The sequence below is a fragment of the Trichomycterus rosablanca genome, chromosome 6 (assembly GCF_030014385.1).
Source record: "Trichomycterus rosablanca isolate fTriRos1 chromosome 6, fTriRos1.hap1, whole genome shotgun sequence".
NCBI classification, from domain to species: Eukaryota; Metazoa; Chordata; class Actinopteri; order Siluriformes; family Trichomycteridae; genus Trichomycterus; species Trichomycterus rosablanca.
Genome location: NC_085993.1, coordinates 17,717,686 through 17,736,017, shown reverse-complemented (window position 1 = coordinate 17,736,017; position 18,332 = coordinate 17,717,686). Strand labels below are relative to the sequence as shown.

General features: G+C 39.9%; 1 protein-coding gene across 1 annotated transcript; it reads left to right on the top strand.

Annotated features, from left to right (window-relative positions):
• Nucleotides 1-6,093: 6,093 nt before the first annotated feature.
• Nucleotides 6,094-15,775, top strand: hmga1b (high mobility group AT-hook 1b). Its single transcript, XM_062996691.1, has 5 exons — nucleotides 6,094-6,156; nucleotides 6,545-6,647; nucleotides 8,802-8,879; nucleotides 12,973-13,023; nucleotides 14,573-15,775. The coding sequence occupies exons 2-5, from the start codon at nucleotides 6,558-6,560 to the stop codon at nucleotides 14,630-14,632; spliced, it is 279 nt and encodes a 92-aa protein (XP_062852761.1). The 5' UTR covers nucleotides 6,094-6,156; nucleotides 6,545-6,557; the 3' UTR covers nucleotides 14,633-15,775.
• Nucleotides 15,776-18,332: the final 2,557 nt, after the last annotated feature.

Sequence of the window (18,332 nt, the reverse complement as noted above, 5' to 3'; positions counted from 1 at the left end):
TGCCACCAACCGTTCAGAGCGTCGAAAAAGATTAGTTTCTTTTTTAGTCATTCGTTTTTACTAAACGCTTCAACCCGGTCAGGGTCGCGATGAGTCCGATGTTGATACTAATTCTGTCTCCCTCCCCGAATTCACTTTTCCCTAACCTCATGCACGCGCATTCACAATCCATCGAGCACTGCCAAACAGCAGTCAAACTACTGATAGTGTAAAAGTCAGCTAATAATAATAATAACAATAATAATAACAATAATACTAATAATAATAATAACAATAATAATACTAATAATAATAATAATACTAATACTAATAATAATAATAATAATAATAATAATAATAATAATAATAATAAATGCCACTGGTCACCGGTAAATAATTATGTCAAACACTTTTGTTAATATAGCTCATAACAGCTCTATAATGTACACTGAAATAAAATTGCTATTGTTTCTAATGTAACCGAGCATCTTTAGAGTTTATAAAGTAAGAAATTAACTGTACATAGACAAACTATCGGGAGCATAATACTTTACTGGCTTGCTCTTTTGAGGCGCAGCTCAGACTACAGAGAGATAATCACGTGTGTAAAGAAGCACACTTTTTAAAAATCAGCTAATAATAATAATAAGATAAGAGATAAGATAAGATAAGACTTTATTGATCCCCGTAGGGAAATTAACTTGTTACAAAAATATCAAAAAATTATATATACATTAGAAATATGCAAACTATATTACGTATTGCACTTATTGTAATAAATTACATATTGCACTTTTTATTACACCATGAACATGTAAGTATAGGTATGAGTGACATATTACATATTATTATTGTTGTAAGTCCTGATGGCTGCTGGAATGAAGGACCTGTGGTAGCGCTCCTTCTTACACATGGGGTGGAGGAGTCTGGTACTGAAGGAGCTTGTTAGGTCCCCTACAGACTCATGTAGTGGATGTGTGGTGATGTCCAGGATGGATGACTGCTTGGCTATCATCCTCCTTTCTCCCACCTCCTCTACAGGCTGGAGAGGACAGTTAAAGACAGAGCTCGCTTTCTTGATGAGCTTGTTCAGTCTTTTTCTGTCTCTCTCCGAGATTGCACCTCCCCAGCACACCACTCCATAGAAGATGGCTGATGCTACCACAGTGTCATAGAAAGATCTTAGCAGTGGTCGGCACACTCCAAAGGACCTCAGTCTCCTCAGTAGGTGGAGGCGACTTTGGCCCTTTCTATATAGGGCACCCGAGTTGCTAGACCAGTCCAGTTTGTTATTGAGGTGAACACCCAGGTATTTGTACTCCTTCACTATCTCAATATAATATGAGGCACAGGTAAATTATTATGTCAAACACTTTTGTTAATATAGCTCATAATAGCTCTGTAATGTACATTGAAATAAAATATGCATGTAAAATTTAATATGATGTCTATTAAATAAAAAAAACAGCATTTTTCAGATATACTATTGGCCAGCTGAGCGCCTACACAGAAATGATTGGCTATGTCTAAGGGTTGTGTGAAGGGATTTCTCATTGCTGTTGCAATAGCGGCCTCTGCTAGCTGGTCAAAGCGCCTGTACAGGGATGGTGAATAATGGAGGCACAGTGGGCAGTGATAGCTCAGCGGTTAAGGGACTAGTAATCAGGATGTTGCTGGTTTGGGTCCCATGAGTGCCAAGTTGCCACTGTTGGGCCTCTCAGCACCCTGGATAGGTCTCCAGTCCATTACAGGGCAAACACTCACACAAACCTAGGGCAATTTTAGTATCTCCAATTAACCTGACTGCATATCTTTGGACTGTGGGAGGAAACTGGAGCTCTTGGAGGAAAATCCACACAGACATGGGGAGAACATGTGAACTCCACACAGAAAGGACCATGACTGCTCCACCTGGTGATTGTACCCAGAACCTTCTTTCTGTAAGCCGACAGTTCAATCTACCAAGCCACAGTGCCACATTAAAGTAAATCAATAAAACTATTTTTACTATAGCCCTAGTTTTGAAAATAGTATGGTTTATTTAGCAATGAAATTACCTAATCCTGTCTTCAATTCACATTGTAGGTTAAATTTTTTTTTAAACAGATTTAGCTCTAAAACATTTGCACCCCAGACTGGACCACTTAGTTACTAAATGATTGAACATACACTGATCAGCCATAACATTAAAACCACCTCCTTGTTTCTACACACACTGTCCATTTTATCAGCTCCACTCACCATATAGAAGCACTTTGTAGTTCTACAATTACTGACTGTAGTCCATCTGTTTCTTTACATACTTTTTTAGCCTGCTTCAGACACAGGAGTGGATCAGACACAGGAGCGCTGCTGGAGTTTTTAAATATCGTGGTCCACTCACTGTCCACTCTATTAGACACTCCTACCTAGTTGGTTCACCTTGTAGATGTAAAGTCAGAAACGATCGCTCATCTATTGCTGCTGTTTGAGTTGGTCATCTTCTAGACCTTCATCAGCGGTCACAGGATCCTGCCCATGGGGCGCTGTTGACTGGACATATTTTTGGTTGGTGGACTATTCTCAGTCCAACAGGGACAGTGAGGTGTTTAAAAACTCCATCAGCACTGCTGTGTCTGATCCACTCATACCAGCACAACACACACTAACACACCACCACCATGTCAGTGTCACTGCAGTGCTGAGAATGATCCACCACCCAAATAATCCCTGCTCTGTGGTGGTCCTGTGGGGGTCCTGACCATTAAAGAACAGCATGAAAGGAGGATAACAAAGCATGCAGAAAAACAGATGGACCACAGTCAGTAATTGCAGAACTACAAAGTGCTTCTATATGGTAAGTAAAGCTGATAAAATGGACAATGTGTGTAGAAACAAGGAGGTGGTTTGAATGTTATGGCTGATCGGTGTAGAGCAAAATATGGCTGTTGTCTTAGAGCTGCTCCACTGGTAGACTGAGAAGGTCCTTCGACCCCAGAGCCATTAGGCTCTTCAACTTTACCAGGGGCAATGGGCGTTAGCTAGGGACTGAGGGCTCTACTAGTCATGTATGTACTGTATGTGTATGTACATCAGTGGCGGCTGCTGGTCTTTCAAAGAGGGGAAGCTCATTGTCGGCTTACATCATAAAATTTGTCAATTTATTTATACATAAATTCTGCCCTCCGTTCCTTCTCAAGAAAATGCCTGTGATCCTATCGTACCAAGTAGGCGTCTTTTCCAGGGACTTGACCAGTGTCCTAAAACAAATACTATGAGTGTGTTTTATTTACACAATGAACAATGGAAATGGTCAAGTAATTTCACCAAGCAAATAACAAAAGGAAAGGGATGCAGTTTGTCTTTCGACTTCACTCGCAAAATCCGCGATGGGACTGAAGTTACCAGTGATTACGTGACGGTGTAGAATAGCTGTCAATCAAAACGGGATTCAGCCTTTCGACTGATCCTCCAATCATCTTGCAGAAACAATCGTGGCATTTATCCAATGACTGGCAAGTTTCGAAGCAATGAAAAAAACCGTTCCATGCAGTCCCGTTGAAGTGAATAGACGCTCAGCTTCTGCGGGCAAATGCATTGACGCTACGGGAGTTAACAAAATCGAGTCAGTCGATTTGTGATAAGTAGCTGATTCTGAACAAACTCGTCTTCGAGATGAACGTGTTCTAACGCATTTGTAGTCAATGAAATGTTAACACAACTGTACATATTTGACCATTTAATTTTTTACATTTTAGGGGAAGCTGAGCTTCCCTTGCAGTCTTAGAGAAATCGCCACTGATGTACATGTATATCAAGTCATGTATTTATAGTTTCATATATCTTATGTATTCATACACATGCAAATGTATGTGTATGTATATATTCTATATGTATGTATTATATACATGTGTGCACGTGTTTACATATGTGTCTATTCACCGATCAGGCATAACATTATGACCATCTCCTTGTTTCTACACTCACTGTCCATTTTATCAGCTCCACTTACCATATAGAAGCACTTTGTAGTTCTACAATTACTGACTGTAGTTAATCTATTTCTCTACATACTCTTTAGCCTGCTTTCACCCTGTTCTTCAATGGTCAGGACCCCCACAGGACCACTACAGTGTAGGTATTATTTAGGTGGTGGATCATTCTCAGCACTGCAGTGACACTGACATGGTGGTGGTGTGTTAGTGTGTGTTGTGCTGGTATGAGTGGATCAGACACAGCAGCACTGATGGAGTTTTTAAACACCTCACTGTCACTGCTGGACTGAGAATAGTCCACCAACCAAATATATCGAGCCAACAGCGCCCCATGTGCAGGGTCCTGTGACCACTGCTGAAGGTCTAGAACAGGGGTGGGCAATTAAATTTTCCAAGGGGCCACATAAGAAACTGGGACTGTTGTGGAGGGCCGGACCAATAAGGTGAACTTAATTCTGCTCAATATTAATTTTCTCTTTTTATTTACATTTACATTACATTTTCAGCATTTAGCCATTATCCAAAGCGATTTACAATACAGTTACAGTATACAGTCTGAGCAATTGAGGGTTAAGGGCCTTGCTCAAGAGCCCAACAGCAGCAACCTGGCAGTGGTGGGGCTTGAACCAGCAACCTTCTGATTACTAGTCCAGTACCTTAACCACTAAGCTACGACTGTCCACTCTTTATGAGAAGCACTACATTTTACAGTTCTAATAAGCTGTTAATGTTTTGATGTTACATTTAGAAAATTAGAAGAAGCAGAGTAAAAACATCAACATTATTTTACTATTTAAACAAACAAATGCAAAAACAAATGTGAACAAAATGTGCAGGTTTTTAAACTTTACATTATTTTGTTTGGAGTCTAATTACCTCATTTGTTTTTCAGTCCTTTGTTATTGTTTAATATTCTTTTTAAAATCACAAAGCTGGTGCTGACTGCTTCAGTTCTGGATGTGTTAAACTTTATAAAAAGTCTTTGTTGCTTTTGCAGTTTAGTTAGTGAAGCTTCAGGTGTGACGCTCTGCATCGTTCATGTTCTTATATTTCTCTGTTTAGTACCGTAACAGCGATTTAGAGCCTAAATTCTGATCCTTAACCAGCGTTACATCTGACTTTAGTAAATAAACAATTCAGAAGTTCGTGTCTTGTTAAAAACTTCACCGTTAGTCAGACTCAGTTCTGTTCGCATTACGGTGAAGCTGATACACTCGCGCACACACGCGCATACGCAAATCAAAACTTGCGGATATTTAAAGACAGCGCTCCCGTCAAAATCAATCCTGTTATATTGCATGTTTGATGTACATTTATTTACATCTAATTTTTTATTGCCTCGAGTCGAACCTCATGCGGGCCGGTTGGGGATGGCTTGCGGGCCGGATGTGGCCCGCGGGCCGTACAATGCCCAGGTCTGGTCTAGAAGATGTCCAACTCAAACAGCAGCAATAGATGAGCGATCGTCTCTGACTTTACATCTACAAGGTGGACCAACTAGGTAGGAGTGTCTAATAGAGTGGACAGTGAGTGGACACGGTATTTAAAAACTCCAGCAGCGCTGCTGTGTCTGATCCACTCATACCAGCACAACACACACTACCACACCCCACCATGTCAGTGTCACAGCAGTGCTGAGAATGATCCATCTAGTTATCTATCTATTAAAATTTATCAGTTTCATGGGCGGCCTGTTATGGATTTATTCTTAGCTCGGCTATTCTTTTGTCTTTCCAAATAGCGCAGCACCCACCACGACTTTGATCAGGGTAGCGCGGTTGCTAAACGCTAATGAATAGATGTAGCATTTTTCATTTATAAATAGAAGGATAAACAGACGCTCATTTATATAAACGCGCAGAAGCTAAAGCCCCGCCCCCTTATGTTCCTTAACCTGAGACTCCCACTGGTTCTCTGGCTGCTGGATTATTTATTTATTTATTTATTTATTGCGCTTATTCACCAATACCGAGTTCGCACTTAGAAAATCGCATCATCCATCAGATTTAGATCTGATTCGCTTTATTTATGCGTGTAGTAATTTGCCAGATGGGAAAAGCCAGAGTTTGCTACACTGAATGGCTATTGTCCTTTAATTGAATCGGGAGACATTGTGTTGGAGGTGGAGCTACTCGGATACAATACACACTGCACAAGATTGTTGTCTGTTCAGCCTTGGAACCTGCAGGATTGAACGCTGCATGTAAGTTACGTCAAATGTTTTTATTATTTAATTATTGTGTACGCACTTTAACCCAGTTTATAAGTACGGATTTGGTTGTGTATCGGTTGTACACAGACTTAGTCGGTTAAAGCCAAGCGCGCAACCGTGTTAGGTCTCGAACATAAACACCTTCTAATGTATTTGTGCACTTATATCCCGCCATTTTAAAGCCAGCGAAAGAACGGAGCTGTTTCGTGCAGCGTTCACTAAACGAACGGTTTGCACTCGAAAACACACGCAGATTCTATTGACTTCACGTTCTTTACGTGCTTGTTTTATAATTCACTTTATATGATGCGCTAAAATAAATAACATAGAAGTGGAAGAAATCTTCTTAAGCCGATTATTGCTTGCTGTTTTCGACTAGGTGACGGTGGAAAATGAGTGATTCCGAGAAACAGACCATTTCTGGAAAGGAAAAGGATGGAGTGGAGAAAAGAGGACGAGGAAGACCGAGAAAACATCCAAAGGTAACAGAATTGTTATTAGCTATTTAGCTAAGCTAACTACTTTATTATTATTTTTTATTACTATTATCTTCTGCATGCACTTAGTACTAACAGGTGTCGAACTTTCCTAGAAAGAAGCAAACTGAGGTTGTATGACTCCTAATAAATGTAAAATTGTTTCATTGGGTTTTAAAAAACAACTTTTTAATATTATATATTACAAGCAAATAGTCCATTGCATATTGTGTCTCTTATTGGCCACATATATTGAATTGTATTTCACTTATAAACACAATTCTCATGGTGGGGTTCACCTCTGGGGACTTGGGTTCTAATCCCAATGGTGGGGGTTCACCTTTAAGGATTTGGGTTTAAATCCCAGTGGTGGGGTTCATCTTTGGGCACTTGGGTTCAAATCCCAATGGTGTTGTTCACCTCTGGGGATTTCTCTCTGGTGCCCTGGTGTGTAATGCACTGCATTTAATTGGAGCCTCCAAGGAAACACTGCACCTAGGGTCGATTAGGAGGCTCCAGGATCAATATTTCATCCTGTCCAGCACCGCACAGAAACACTCCCTGCAAAAAAATACATTAATACAAATATACATGGACAGTGTGCAAATGAACCACACACTAATCTGTATAATTCATAATTACGACCATTAGCCATTGGCTATTTAGAGTATTTATTAGTAGAAAAGTCTGTGAAATGTCAGAACTTTATTTACTGTTTCTACTATTCTTTTTGTGTTTTATTTATTTACCAAAAATCAGCCACACTATACGGTGTGTTTATGGGCACCATTAGATTATATTCAAGTTTTGGTATTAATTTGAATATGTAAATGGTCATGTATACAAAATACTTAGTTGGTTTTACATGATTAGGTGTTATGTACTGTTAATAGTTATTAAGATTTAAGAATCTTAACATTTAAGTAACAGGGTAATTATGGTGTATTAGAAATTAAACTCGTGTTATGATAAGGAAATAAATATCAATGTTACTCTTTAAACAAAATAGTTTGCAATAATACAGCATAAATGATTTTTAAGTTAAAACTATAGTAAACTGCTTTGTCACGGATCATAACACTGACGAATCACCTCACTAAATAAATCATCCTAGATGTTTTCCTTACAGTCATCTGATTAATTATTTGCATGTAAATATAGGCATGTAGTTATTATAAAAAATGAAAGTTTGAAGTTTAGCTTTATTTATTTCAATAACTTTAGACCTTTATCCGTTGAGCAGTGCAGTGATGTACTGTTAATAGGAGTAGCCATCTTTGGTTCGTTATGCCCACCTCCCCAAAATATACATTTGAGACAGCAAGTGGGTTTACATGTAGCAGGTAGATGCTTATTACACAACAGCAATTGTGGAGGAATTCTTTCAATAGAACTACCTGCCCACCAAAGTTGAATCAGTTCATCTGGACACAAGTTTGCTGTAGCGATACGTTTCGTCACTCATCCAAGTGACTTCTTTAGTGACTGAGTGACGAAACATATCGCTACAACAAACTTGTGTCCAGATGAACTGATTCAACTTTGGTGGATTTGTGTACCTGGATTATTGAGCATGCATCAAGAGAACTACCTGGCTCTTGTGGAAAAGTATGTCATTACCAACCTTATAATTCAAATGGTTGAAGCAGGAGGAGAACTTGGTTAGTAAGAATCATTGTGGTAAACTTTGGTACAGGTAATTCTTTGTAGCATCACTAATAAAACCGCACAGGGCCTCTAAAACAATGTCTTTCCACTTTTTAATAAAAAAAAATCAATATTTCAGGGAAACTGGACCCAATGCCACCCTGACCAAGATAAAGCATTGGTGAAACATGATGGTGCTTAGGTGATGCAGTGGTAATTTAAGCTGTCCCACTACTGTTCTGATCTAGGGTTTGAATCCCTAGTGGTGTAATCAGCCAGTCAGGCGTCCACATACACGTACGATTAGCTATGTCTGAGGATGGGCCTGCGATGACTTGGCGTCCTGTTTGGGGTACATGAACCATTGTGTCCAGTGATTCCCGGAATGTCAGATGTCATGAAGTTTTTACTCTGGTTTATGCTGAATGTGATTAAACACTTAGAAACCCAATGTAAAACATTTCTTTTAATAATCTAATTTAGTTACATTTGATACTTTCTTTGACATCCTAGGTATCTGGTGGATCCCCGGTTGCAAAAAGGCCAAGAGGGCGGCCAAAGGGCAGCAAAAACAAGTTGCAAATCAAGAAGGTAAGTCGATTTTTAGTGCTTTTTTTGTCACATACACACATTTACAGATCGTTTTCAGATCGTGTATAGGATCTTTCCGGTTGAGGGATCAGCTCTGGGCCTTTGGCAGGCGACAGAGCTTCATGCTGGGAGCACTGTCAGTTAATGCCCATTACGTCACAGCTCAGAATGAACTCGCTGCCCCCTCCACCTGTTCTCCAGCTCTGCTATGGCGCCCTCTACTGTCCTTCACTGCTAAACTGCATGTGTAAACATAACGTCCAATGCTTCACCAATACAGTAAAATCAAAATACAGTACAGTAGTGCAGCTAAGGAGGTTAAAGGAAAAGTCACAGTTGGATGTAACTATACAGCAGAAAATGTTGTAAGCGCTCTACAAAAGTAAATAGCAGACTTTAAAAGACCATTAAAAACCCACCTCTTTAATAAGCGCTACGTCCTTATTCTTTTTTTATTTTCTAAAAAAAAAACTTGTTCTAACAAGGTTTCAGCAGATTTGTGTTCTCGGACTGTTGTCTACTTAAACTAGAGTAGGGAAATGTTTACTGTGGAAGCACTTCTGTAAGTCGCTTCCAAAAAGTATTCATGAAACAAATGTAAGAGAACCGGAACCATCTAACCAGTACTGTTTCTGTATCAAGCTGACGAAACACTTAACTTTGTTATCCAAACTTCCATATTTCTAAAAATCCTACACCTCCTGGCAGTTTAGTTGTGTCTCTACATGAGGGTTAGAGTCACGACAGGTCCATCTCCAATGGGCACAAGGCAGGAATACCATGGTGAGAGTGCTAATCCAGTGTGTCCCCACTGTGACATTTTGCATTTTGCATTTTTCTTTTGGCATTTTTTTTCCTCCTTTAGCGTTTCCAATTCATGCTTCCTCTCTGCCTATGCCGAACCCTGCCCTGACCGAGGAGATCGAAGCTAACCCACATCCCCTCCGACATATGAGCAGCAAGCCGTATGCATCTTGCCACCTACACATTGATGAGTGTTGTGCCACCTAGCGTTGCATGCGGAGAGACACACCCTAAGAGCACTCCCTCCTCATCTCTGTGTAGGCGCCTCTAATCAGCCAGCAGCAGTGATGGCATAGTTACCTTGAAAAAGTAATCTGATTACTGATTACTCCTTTAAAAAGTAACTTAGTTACTTTATGGATTACTTGATTTTAAAAGTAACTAAGTTAGATTACAAGTTACTTTATTAGTTATATAATGTGGAATATTTCAAAGATATTCCTTTGCAATACTTTATCATTTGGCTGCCAACTTGTGTGTACTGATGAGACTCAATTGAATCCCAGAACATGTTAGTGTGAATGCATGGAAAACAAATTTAAATTTTCTTTCAAGAATATGATACAGACTGACCAACACTATTACGCTAAATCAGCATTGAAAATTGACTTTACTTTTAATAGCCTTCTACAATGCTGGAGCTTCTTAAAACGGAAGATTTTCTTTTAAATAGAAGTGTTATTTACCTGCTATTAAATTGTTTTCCAACAAAATCCGCCCAATTTGGCGGATAATCGCCCAATCTGGCAACACTGGAATGCGCAGAGCCAGCTGGCGCTTTTACTCGTAGCGCGCCACGAATACTACTAAATAGTACTACTGTACTTCTGTAATTGTGTTGGTGGTTGACATTTATGTTGAGTGTATTACTGCACTGTTTTGGTGAAGAACTACTCATCTGAGGTGCGCTGCTCCTGCGTGCAGAAATGCTTCCGCAAAAAAATTGCCGGCAAAGCGGTGGTGGGGGGGCCAGAGGGGTGGCCGAAGATTACTTTATGGTGGCCATGGCAACCACTGGCCACCCCCTGGCTCCGCCCCTGCCAAGAAGAAAGCAAAAATATCTTTTCACTAAGGATAATGACAAAAATAGTAACGCACAGTAACTTGGATAAGTAACTTTAATCTGATTACTGGATTGGAAATAGTAACGCGTTAGATTACTCGTTACTGAAAAATGTGGTCAGATTAGAGTAACGCGTTACTAAGTAACACGTTACAGACCATCAGTGGCCAGCAGAGGTCGTAATTGCATCATTCTGACAGAGAGAGACTCACATCCGGCTTTTTGTCCCGCCTCCCCCCAACTGAACAACAGGCCAATCGTTGTTCATATTGCTACTCGGCCTCAAGCCGGTAAGGCAGAGCTGGATTTGATACCATGTATTCGAGATCCAGCTCTGGTTGCAGCGTGTGCTTTTTACCGCTGCGCCACCTGAGCGGCTGACACTGAGGTTTATAATAATTCAACCACACTGCATTACCAAAGTCTATCTCCCAAATACTGTTACAGGGCTCTAGAGTGCGACCAATTTGGTCGCACATGCGACCTAATTTCTCAATGGTGCGACTAAAAAAAATCTCAGGTCGCACCGGTGCGACCAGGCATCCGAGGGGAAAAAAGACCAGACACACATTAGGCCAATATCATGGTCTAAACCAATCAGAGATAGTGAAGGGCGGGACAATATTGTAGCGGTGATATGTGAGCGACATTCAGCTCAGCCAATCAGAATGCAGCACCAGGTTATACACGTGCGTTCGGACGTTCTGCCGTAAGTTTAGTTTTGTATATGAGGCTCGCCGGATGTCCCCAGAATGGAAGTTCGGGTTCTGGAGCTCGGCGGTGTAAAGTGTTGTAACGCTCACTTAAGTCCTGACTAAACAGTTAAAGTGACTCGACCCTGCCGTGTGCCTTTATTCCCACACCTCCACCACCGCACAGCAAAAGACCCGCAGCATCCCCACCGGACAGCGGCTAGGTGAGCCGACCCTCTACAGTAGCAAGGGGCTAATGCTAGCGGTAAAGTGCCGCGATAGTGAAAGTAAAAACACGACAATATTTTCGTTAAGTAAAATATAAAAATAACTAAAAGACCAAAATATATTACAATACATGTAGTCAAAATACGCAGTGAGTGCACCGCAAGCGATTCTGGGAATCTGTGTAAAAGATCCAGTAAAGCCGATAATAGAATGCACTGCATTTAAGATTACACTCTAACACACACACAAACATATACATATCATTTTAAATATACACACACATATAAATAGATATACACACATACATACACATTTACTCTATTATTTTTATAATTTTTATAAGTGTGCTATAATTAGTCTGTAATACTATAATTAACTGTAAAGAAGACAGTGGCCGGCAATAGTATATTTGTGACTGATTCTAATACATTTCGAATTGAAAGGCTGAAAAAGCCCAGTGCATCTATAAAACACATTACATGCCGCGATAAATGCACTGCCCGAGTGTCCCCTCTCCCCACTGCCCTTCATTGTCAGGCAGCAGCAAACAGATCATCAGACGAGGCCATGTTGACCAGATTGTTAGTTATTTCCAAGTCAATATTGCCTGTATGGACAGTGATTAAAAAAAAAAAAAAAAAAAAAAAATGAACCTGTAAAACTGCGGTGTTAAATGCGATGCGGTCGAAAATTTGGGTGCACCTAACTTTTGTGCTGGTGCACCTAAGAAAAAAAGTTAGGTGCACCAGTGCAACCAGTGCAAAACGTTAGTCTAGAGCCCTGTGTTATATCTGGTCTGTGGGGTTCCATAAGAGTCTCTTTCTTTTGATGTCTGGGTTAGAGGGAGGTGATGAGGCAACAAATAGGGAGATGAACTGAGCAGCAGATGTGCACGTGCTCTACTAACTTACCCTTACTGTATCAATTGTGTCGGGTATTCCGCCCTTTCTTATGTTTGGGTTGTGTTCAATCCAAAAAAATAAAGGCTAAATGCAAATACACATGCTTTACCTGCACAACCACCACCAGCCACACAAAAAATCCAGACAACAACATGATTTACAATTAGGCATTCACAAAAGATGGAAAATACTTCCACTAGATTATGTACCTGAAAGAATTGTGTTTTTATTAACTAGTTTATACTGGCTTATTTTCTTTATTATTGAAGCTTTATAGTAAATGGTAAAGCTTTTCCTTACTATTATCAATTGTGTCTCATATGTTCATTAATTTAATTATTATAATAGTTAATCTGTTCTGGCTTTGTTCAAAGATTAGTGAAAACTGTTTTATCTTTACACAGAAAGCGGCTGTGTCTTCAGAAAAGAAGGTGAAGGGGAAGCCTAAGAAAGAGGTAACTGACAATGCGTTTATGGGCATGAAACATTATATGCAGCGTAACTTTCACATGCAGAAATAAATATATTTTGTGAGCATTAACAACTTAAAATATCAGAAAAATCAGTTTGGACAGCTTGGAGAATGTAAATAAAATCTTACATTTCCTTTGACTTTATTGACAACAGTATAAACCCAAGATATTTCATATTTTGACTGGTCAACTACTTTTAGTTTGTTAATATACATCCACTGCTGCATTTCAAGCCTGCAACACAATAAAAAACATTTACCACTGTTGTCATTCCTTGTCACACTTAAAAGACATTTGGCACCCAAGATAGCGAGCAATTAAGTGTTTTAGGTGTTATTTTGTCCCATGTTTTCTGCAAACACATCCTAAGTTGTGTAACACTACAAAAGTTCTTCACACATTCTCCACTGAGGACAGGTCAGGACTAAAGGCAGTCCAGTCCAGTATCTGTACCCTCTTCCTTTGCAGCCATGGCTTTCTAATGTGTGCAGCATGTGGTCTTGTTGAAAAATGCATACCTGGAGAAGATGACGTCTTGAAGGCAGCATATGTTGCTCTAAGATCTCAATGTACTTTTCTGCATTAATGCTGCCATCACAGAAGTGTAAATGACCTTTGTCAGTGGCACTGACACAACGTGACACATACCATGACAGACCCTGGCTTTTGGACTTGTTGTTGATAACAGTCTAAATGTTCCTTTTTGTCTTTGATTAATACACATTTCCACATGTGATGGTTCATCCCAGATGCGTCCAAGCCCAGAGAACTTGACGCCGCTTCTCGACATGGATAACATAAGGCTTTTTTCTTGCACAGTGAAGTTTTTAGTAGCATTTGTGAATGTAACTCCATATTGTAGCTTGACAAAGGTTTGCTGAAGTAATCCCTTGCCCATGTGGTTATCTCAGCTATTGCTGAATAACAGAACTCGATTCAGTGCTGTCTGAGGGATCAGAGATTACAGGCTTGCAGCCTTGCCCATTGCACACTGAAATTCCAGATTCCCTGAATTGTTTAATGATATTATGCAATGTAGGGACACACATTCAAATCCTTTCCTATCCTTATTTTAGGAACATTGTTTTTAAACATTTGAACATTTACCTCATGCATTTGTTGATCCTCTGTCCATTTTTCTCTTCAAAGACTCAGTCTTTTGTGGATACTGCTTTTGTTCCTAATCATGATCACAATCAGATGGATGTATATTAACAAATGATATAAAGTTGACCAAACAAAACATGAAATATTTTTAGTTAATACTGTCTGCAATGAGATAAAAGTCAGTGTAATAAACACTGCTGTTTTAATTTTGATTTTGCATACTGTCCCAACTCTTTTCTGATATGGGGTTGTATATTTCATTTACAATTTGCCACTAATGTTTAGTAACTGCATGTCATAAAACGCCCTATATATAGCACCTATATATAGGTGTGCTTTTTGCTATCTAAATAAATGAATCATCGAAATGATCTGGTTCTATATATGGTCGTCAATGAATTTTTGTGCCGTCATGTGTAAACAGGAAAAGGAAGCATCTCAGGAGTCCTCGGAGGAAGAAGAGGATGAAGATGAGGATCAGTAACTCGTTCACAACACTACCTCAGCCAGACACTCAGCCTGGCAAGCTACAGCCTCTAACAACAGAATTTCTTTCCACTCAACACCCTTTGCAGGACAGTTATATATGGAATCCTGTCTGTAACAATCAATTACATGCTAAAAAAAAGAAATCATTTTAGAATCTGTGAATTAGATTTATTGTGTTTAGAATATTAATGGTGCTTACTTGGTGCTTTTCTATTTTTCAGTTCGCTTTTATTGTATTTCGTGTGGCTTATACGGTGGGGGTCATAGATGTAGGAAGAGCTAGCGCGATCTTTTGACCATATGTGTGATGTGTAGTGGTCCTAGCTTTTAATTCAGGGCTACTGCTTCTGTGCAGCGTATTTAAACAGCCCTGCACTGGCTAGATTTAAATTGATTAGGATACATTTATTCTACATGATGTATTAGTATTCATGAATAGTTGAAGGCTAGGTGTGTGCATTTTGAAATGTATACTTATGCTTCATTTATTTCTATTCTAAATACACAGTTTCAGTCTTTCTCTCTTGATTTTAACATTTTAATAGGTAATGTAGTTGGAACAAGCTTAATTCTCACTTCAAGTACATTCCGTGTGAAATCATAGCACATTTTGTTACACATTTCAGTCAGATGTCTGTAGTATGTTTTTTTTTGTCTCACTAAGACTCAGATCAGTACAAATCAGTAATACAGTTTAGCTTCTTTCCAACTGTAAGTTCAATGATCTGTTCAGATACTACTGGGAGTTTACAATAAACACTTGAAATAATGCACATTAGCGCATCTATACCTCAGTACTACGGTTTATCTTTTTGACTGCATAATCTGTTAGAATAATGACTGTTTTACCAAACCGCACATCAGAGTCCGTCCCCCCATTCTCTGAACCACTGCAACAATACATATGCATCAGCCACCTCAGGAATTAGTGTTTAGACCGGCAGGATATGTCCAAGGTAGTGTTCAGATGGCACTGATTACTAATGTAAACCATGTGTGTGTTTGGTGGAAAATAGTTTTGGCCTGCACCTATTTCAATGCAGCTGAGGTTTTGTCTACAGTTTGTGACAGGATATTTATTTCACGATTAATTACGAATTCAGTTGTATCTGTGTAGCATGTTGTGTTAATAAAATATACTTTCTAATTTTTCCCCTAACGTCTGTTTTCTTTTGGCACTGATATGCCACTGATGGTGGCAGAAGTGGGAAGGAACAAAGTATACACTGATCAGCCATGACATTAAAACCATCTTCTTGTTTCAACACTCACTGTCCATTTTATCAGCTCCACTTACCATATAGAAGCACTTTGTAATTCTACAATTACTGACTGTAGTCCTTCTGTTTCTCTGCATGCTTTGTTAGCCCCCTTTCATGCTGTTCTTTAATGGGCAGGACCACTACAGAGTAGGGATTATTTGGGTGGTGGGTCATTCTCAGCAGTACAGTGACACTGACAAGGTGGTGGTGTGTTAGTGTGTGTTGTGCTGGTATGAGTGGATAAGACACAGCAGCGCTTCTGGAGTTTTTAAACACCTCACTGTCACAGCTGGACTGAGAATAGTCCACCAACTAAAAACATCCAGCTAACAGCGTCCTGTGACTACTGCTAAAGGTCTAGAAGATGACCAACTCAAACAGCAGCAATAGATGAGCGATCGTCTCTGACTTTACATCTACAAGGTGGACCAACTAGGTAGGAGTGTTTAATAGAGTGGACAGTGAGTGGACACGGTATTTAAAAACTCCAGCAGTGGTGGTCCTGTGGGGGTCCTGACCATTGAAGAACAGGGTCAAAGCAGGCTAAAAAAACATGCAGAGGAACAGATGGACTACAGTCAGTAATTGTAGAACTACAAAGTGCTTCTATATGGTAAGTGGAGCTGATAAATTGGACAGCGAGCATGGAATCAAGGAGGTGGTTTTAATGTTATGGCTGATAAGTGTAAGTACTCCATTACTATACTTCAGTACTACTGTACAGTATATTAATCATTTCAGAACACACCTTACACTCCTTTTCTTCACAGATGGTTTATCCTGTACCTCATTATTTTAATATCACGGGTAGATATCACAAAAAAAACATTTTTTCATCTCAACAACTTGAATAGAAATATTGGTGTGGGGAGAAAATATCTCACTAGAATAGCCATTATCATAAAGCATTTGGCCGTCTGCAGCCATTACTCATTACCAGGGGCGGCATGGTGGCTCGGTGGATAGCACTGTTGCCTCACAGCAAGAAGTTCCTGAGTTTAATCCCCAGGTGGGGCAGTCTGGGTCCTTTCTGTGTGGAGTTTGCATGTTCTCCCTGCATCTGTGTGGGTTTCCTCTGGGAGCTCCTGTTTCCTCCCACAGTTCAAAAACATGCAAGTGAGGTGAATTGGAGATACAAATTTGTCCATGACTGTGTTTGACATTAAACTTGGGTAATGAGTTCTTACCGTTTCTGTCATGAATGTAACCAAAGTGTGTAAAACATGACGATAAAATCCTAATACATAAATAAATACTCATTACCAAAAACATTGGTTCATGCTTTTATGTTCTCCTGTATTGTTTATTATAGTTTATTAAACCTAATAAGCAACACTGGCTACTTCTTGTATTAAGTACAAAATATTGCTCGTTTTACATTTGAACCTTTTTTTAATTTTCTGGCCCCCACATATCTTGCACACTTAGGTCCTCTGATGGCAGGTTTCTCACGGTTCTTTATACAAGACTTCTTAAAGGGTGGCTTTTAGTGCTGTAGCTTTCAAGCTTCAAGCTTTTAAATTTTTGCCCCAAACCCTGTCTCTTTTTTTTTTTTTAAATAAACATTTCTTTTATAAACAGAATTTCTGCTCTTTCTGTCCTAGTTTTATTTTTCTCTCTCCAGATAACGTATATTATTTACTGTACTGCTGTTGTAAAGTGACCTTGAGTTTGTGAATAAAACTTATTATTAAAATTTCAGCTGTGCTAGTGGCCAGCTAGGTGGCTACACAGACATAGTTGGCTACAGTATGTCTGAGCAGGGTGGTGGCCGAAGCCTGGATTGGCGTCCTGTCTGGGGTGATTTACTGCATTGCGCCCAGTGATTCCTGGGAAACCGGTCCTACCCCAACCCTGACCAGGACGAAGCGATGGTAAAACATAAAAATAAAATTTTAGGCCGCTCAGGTGGCGCAGTGGTAAAAACACACGCTGTTCACCAGAGCTGAGATCTTGAATACATTGTATCGAATACCGGCTCTGCCTGCTGACTTGAGGCTGAGCGGCCACATGAACAACGATTGGCCTGTTGTTCAGATAGGGGTGGGATTAAGCCGGATGGGGACTCTCTCTCAGACTAGTGCGATTACGACCTCTGCTGGCTGGTTGGTGGCGCCTGCACGGAGATGGCAAAGGAGTGCGGTAGAGGGTGTGGCTCTCTGTACACAGCGCTGAACTGCACTGCACTCGTCAAGTGTAGGTGATAAGATGTTCGATTGCTGTGTACGTGTCGGAGGGGGCGTGGAGCAGCCTCGTCCTCCCCAATCAGGAGCAGGGACCAGCAATAGTGAGAGGATGATTGACAGGTAGAAATTGGATGCGCTAAAGTGGGAGAAAAGGGTAAAGAAAAATTACAAAAACACAGCCAATACAGTAGATAGATGTCAGATTAACAGCAAAATGAGGGATGAAGTCATGATCACAGAAAATGCT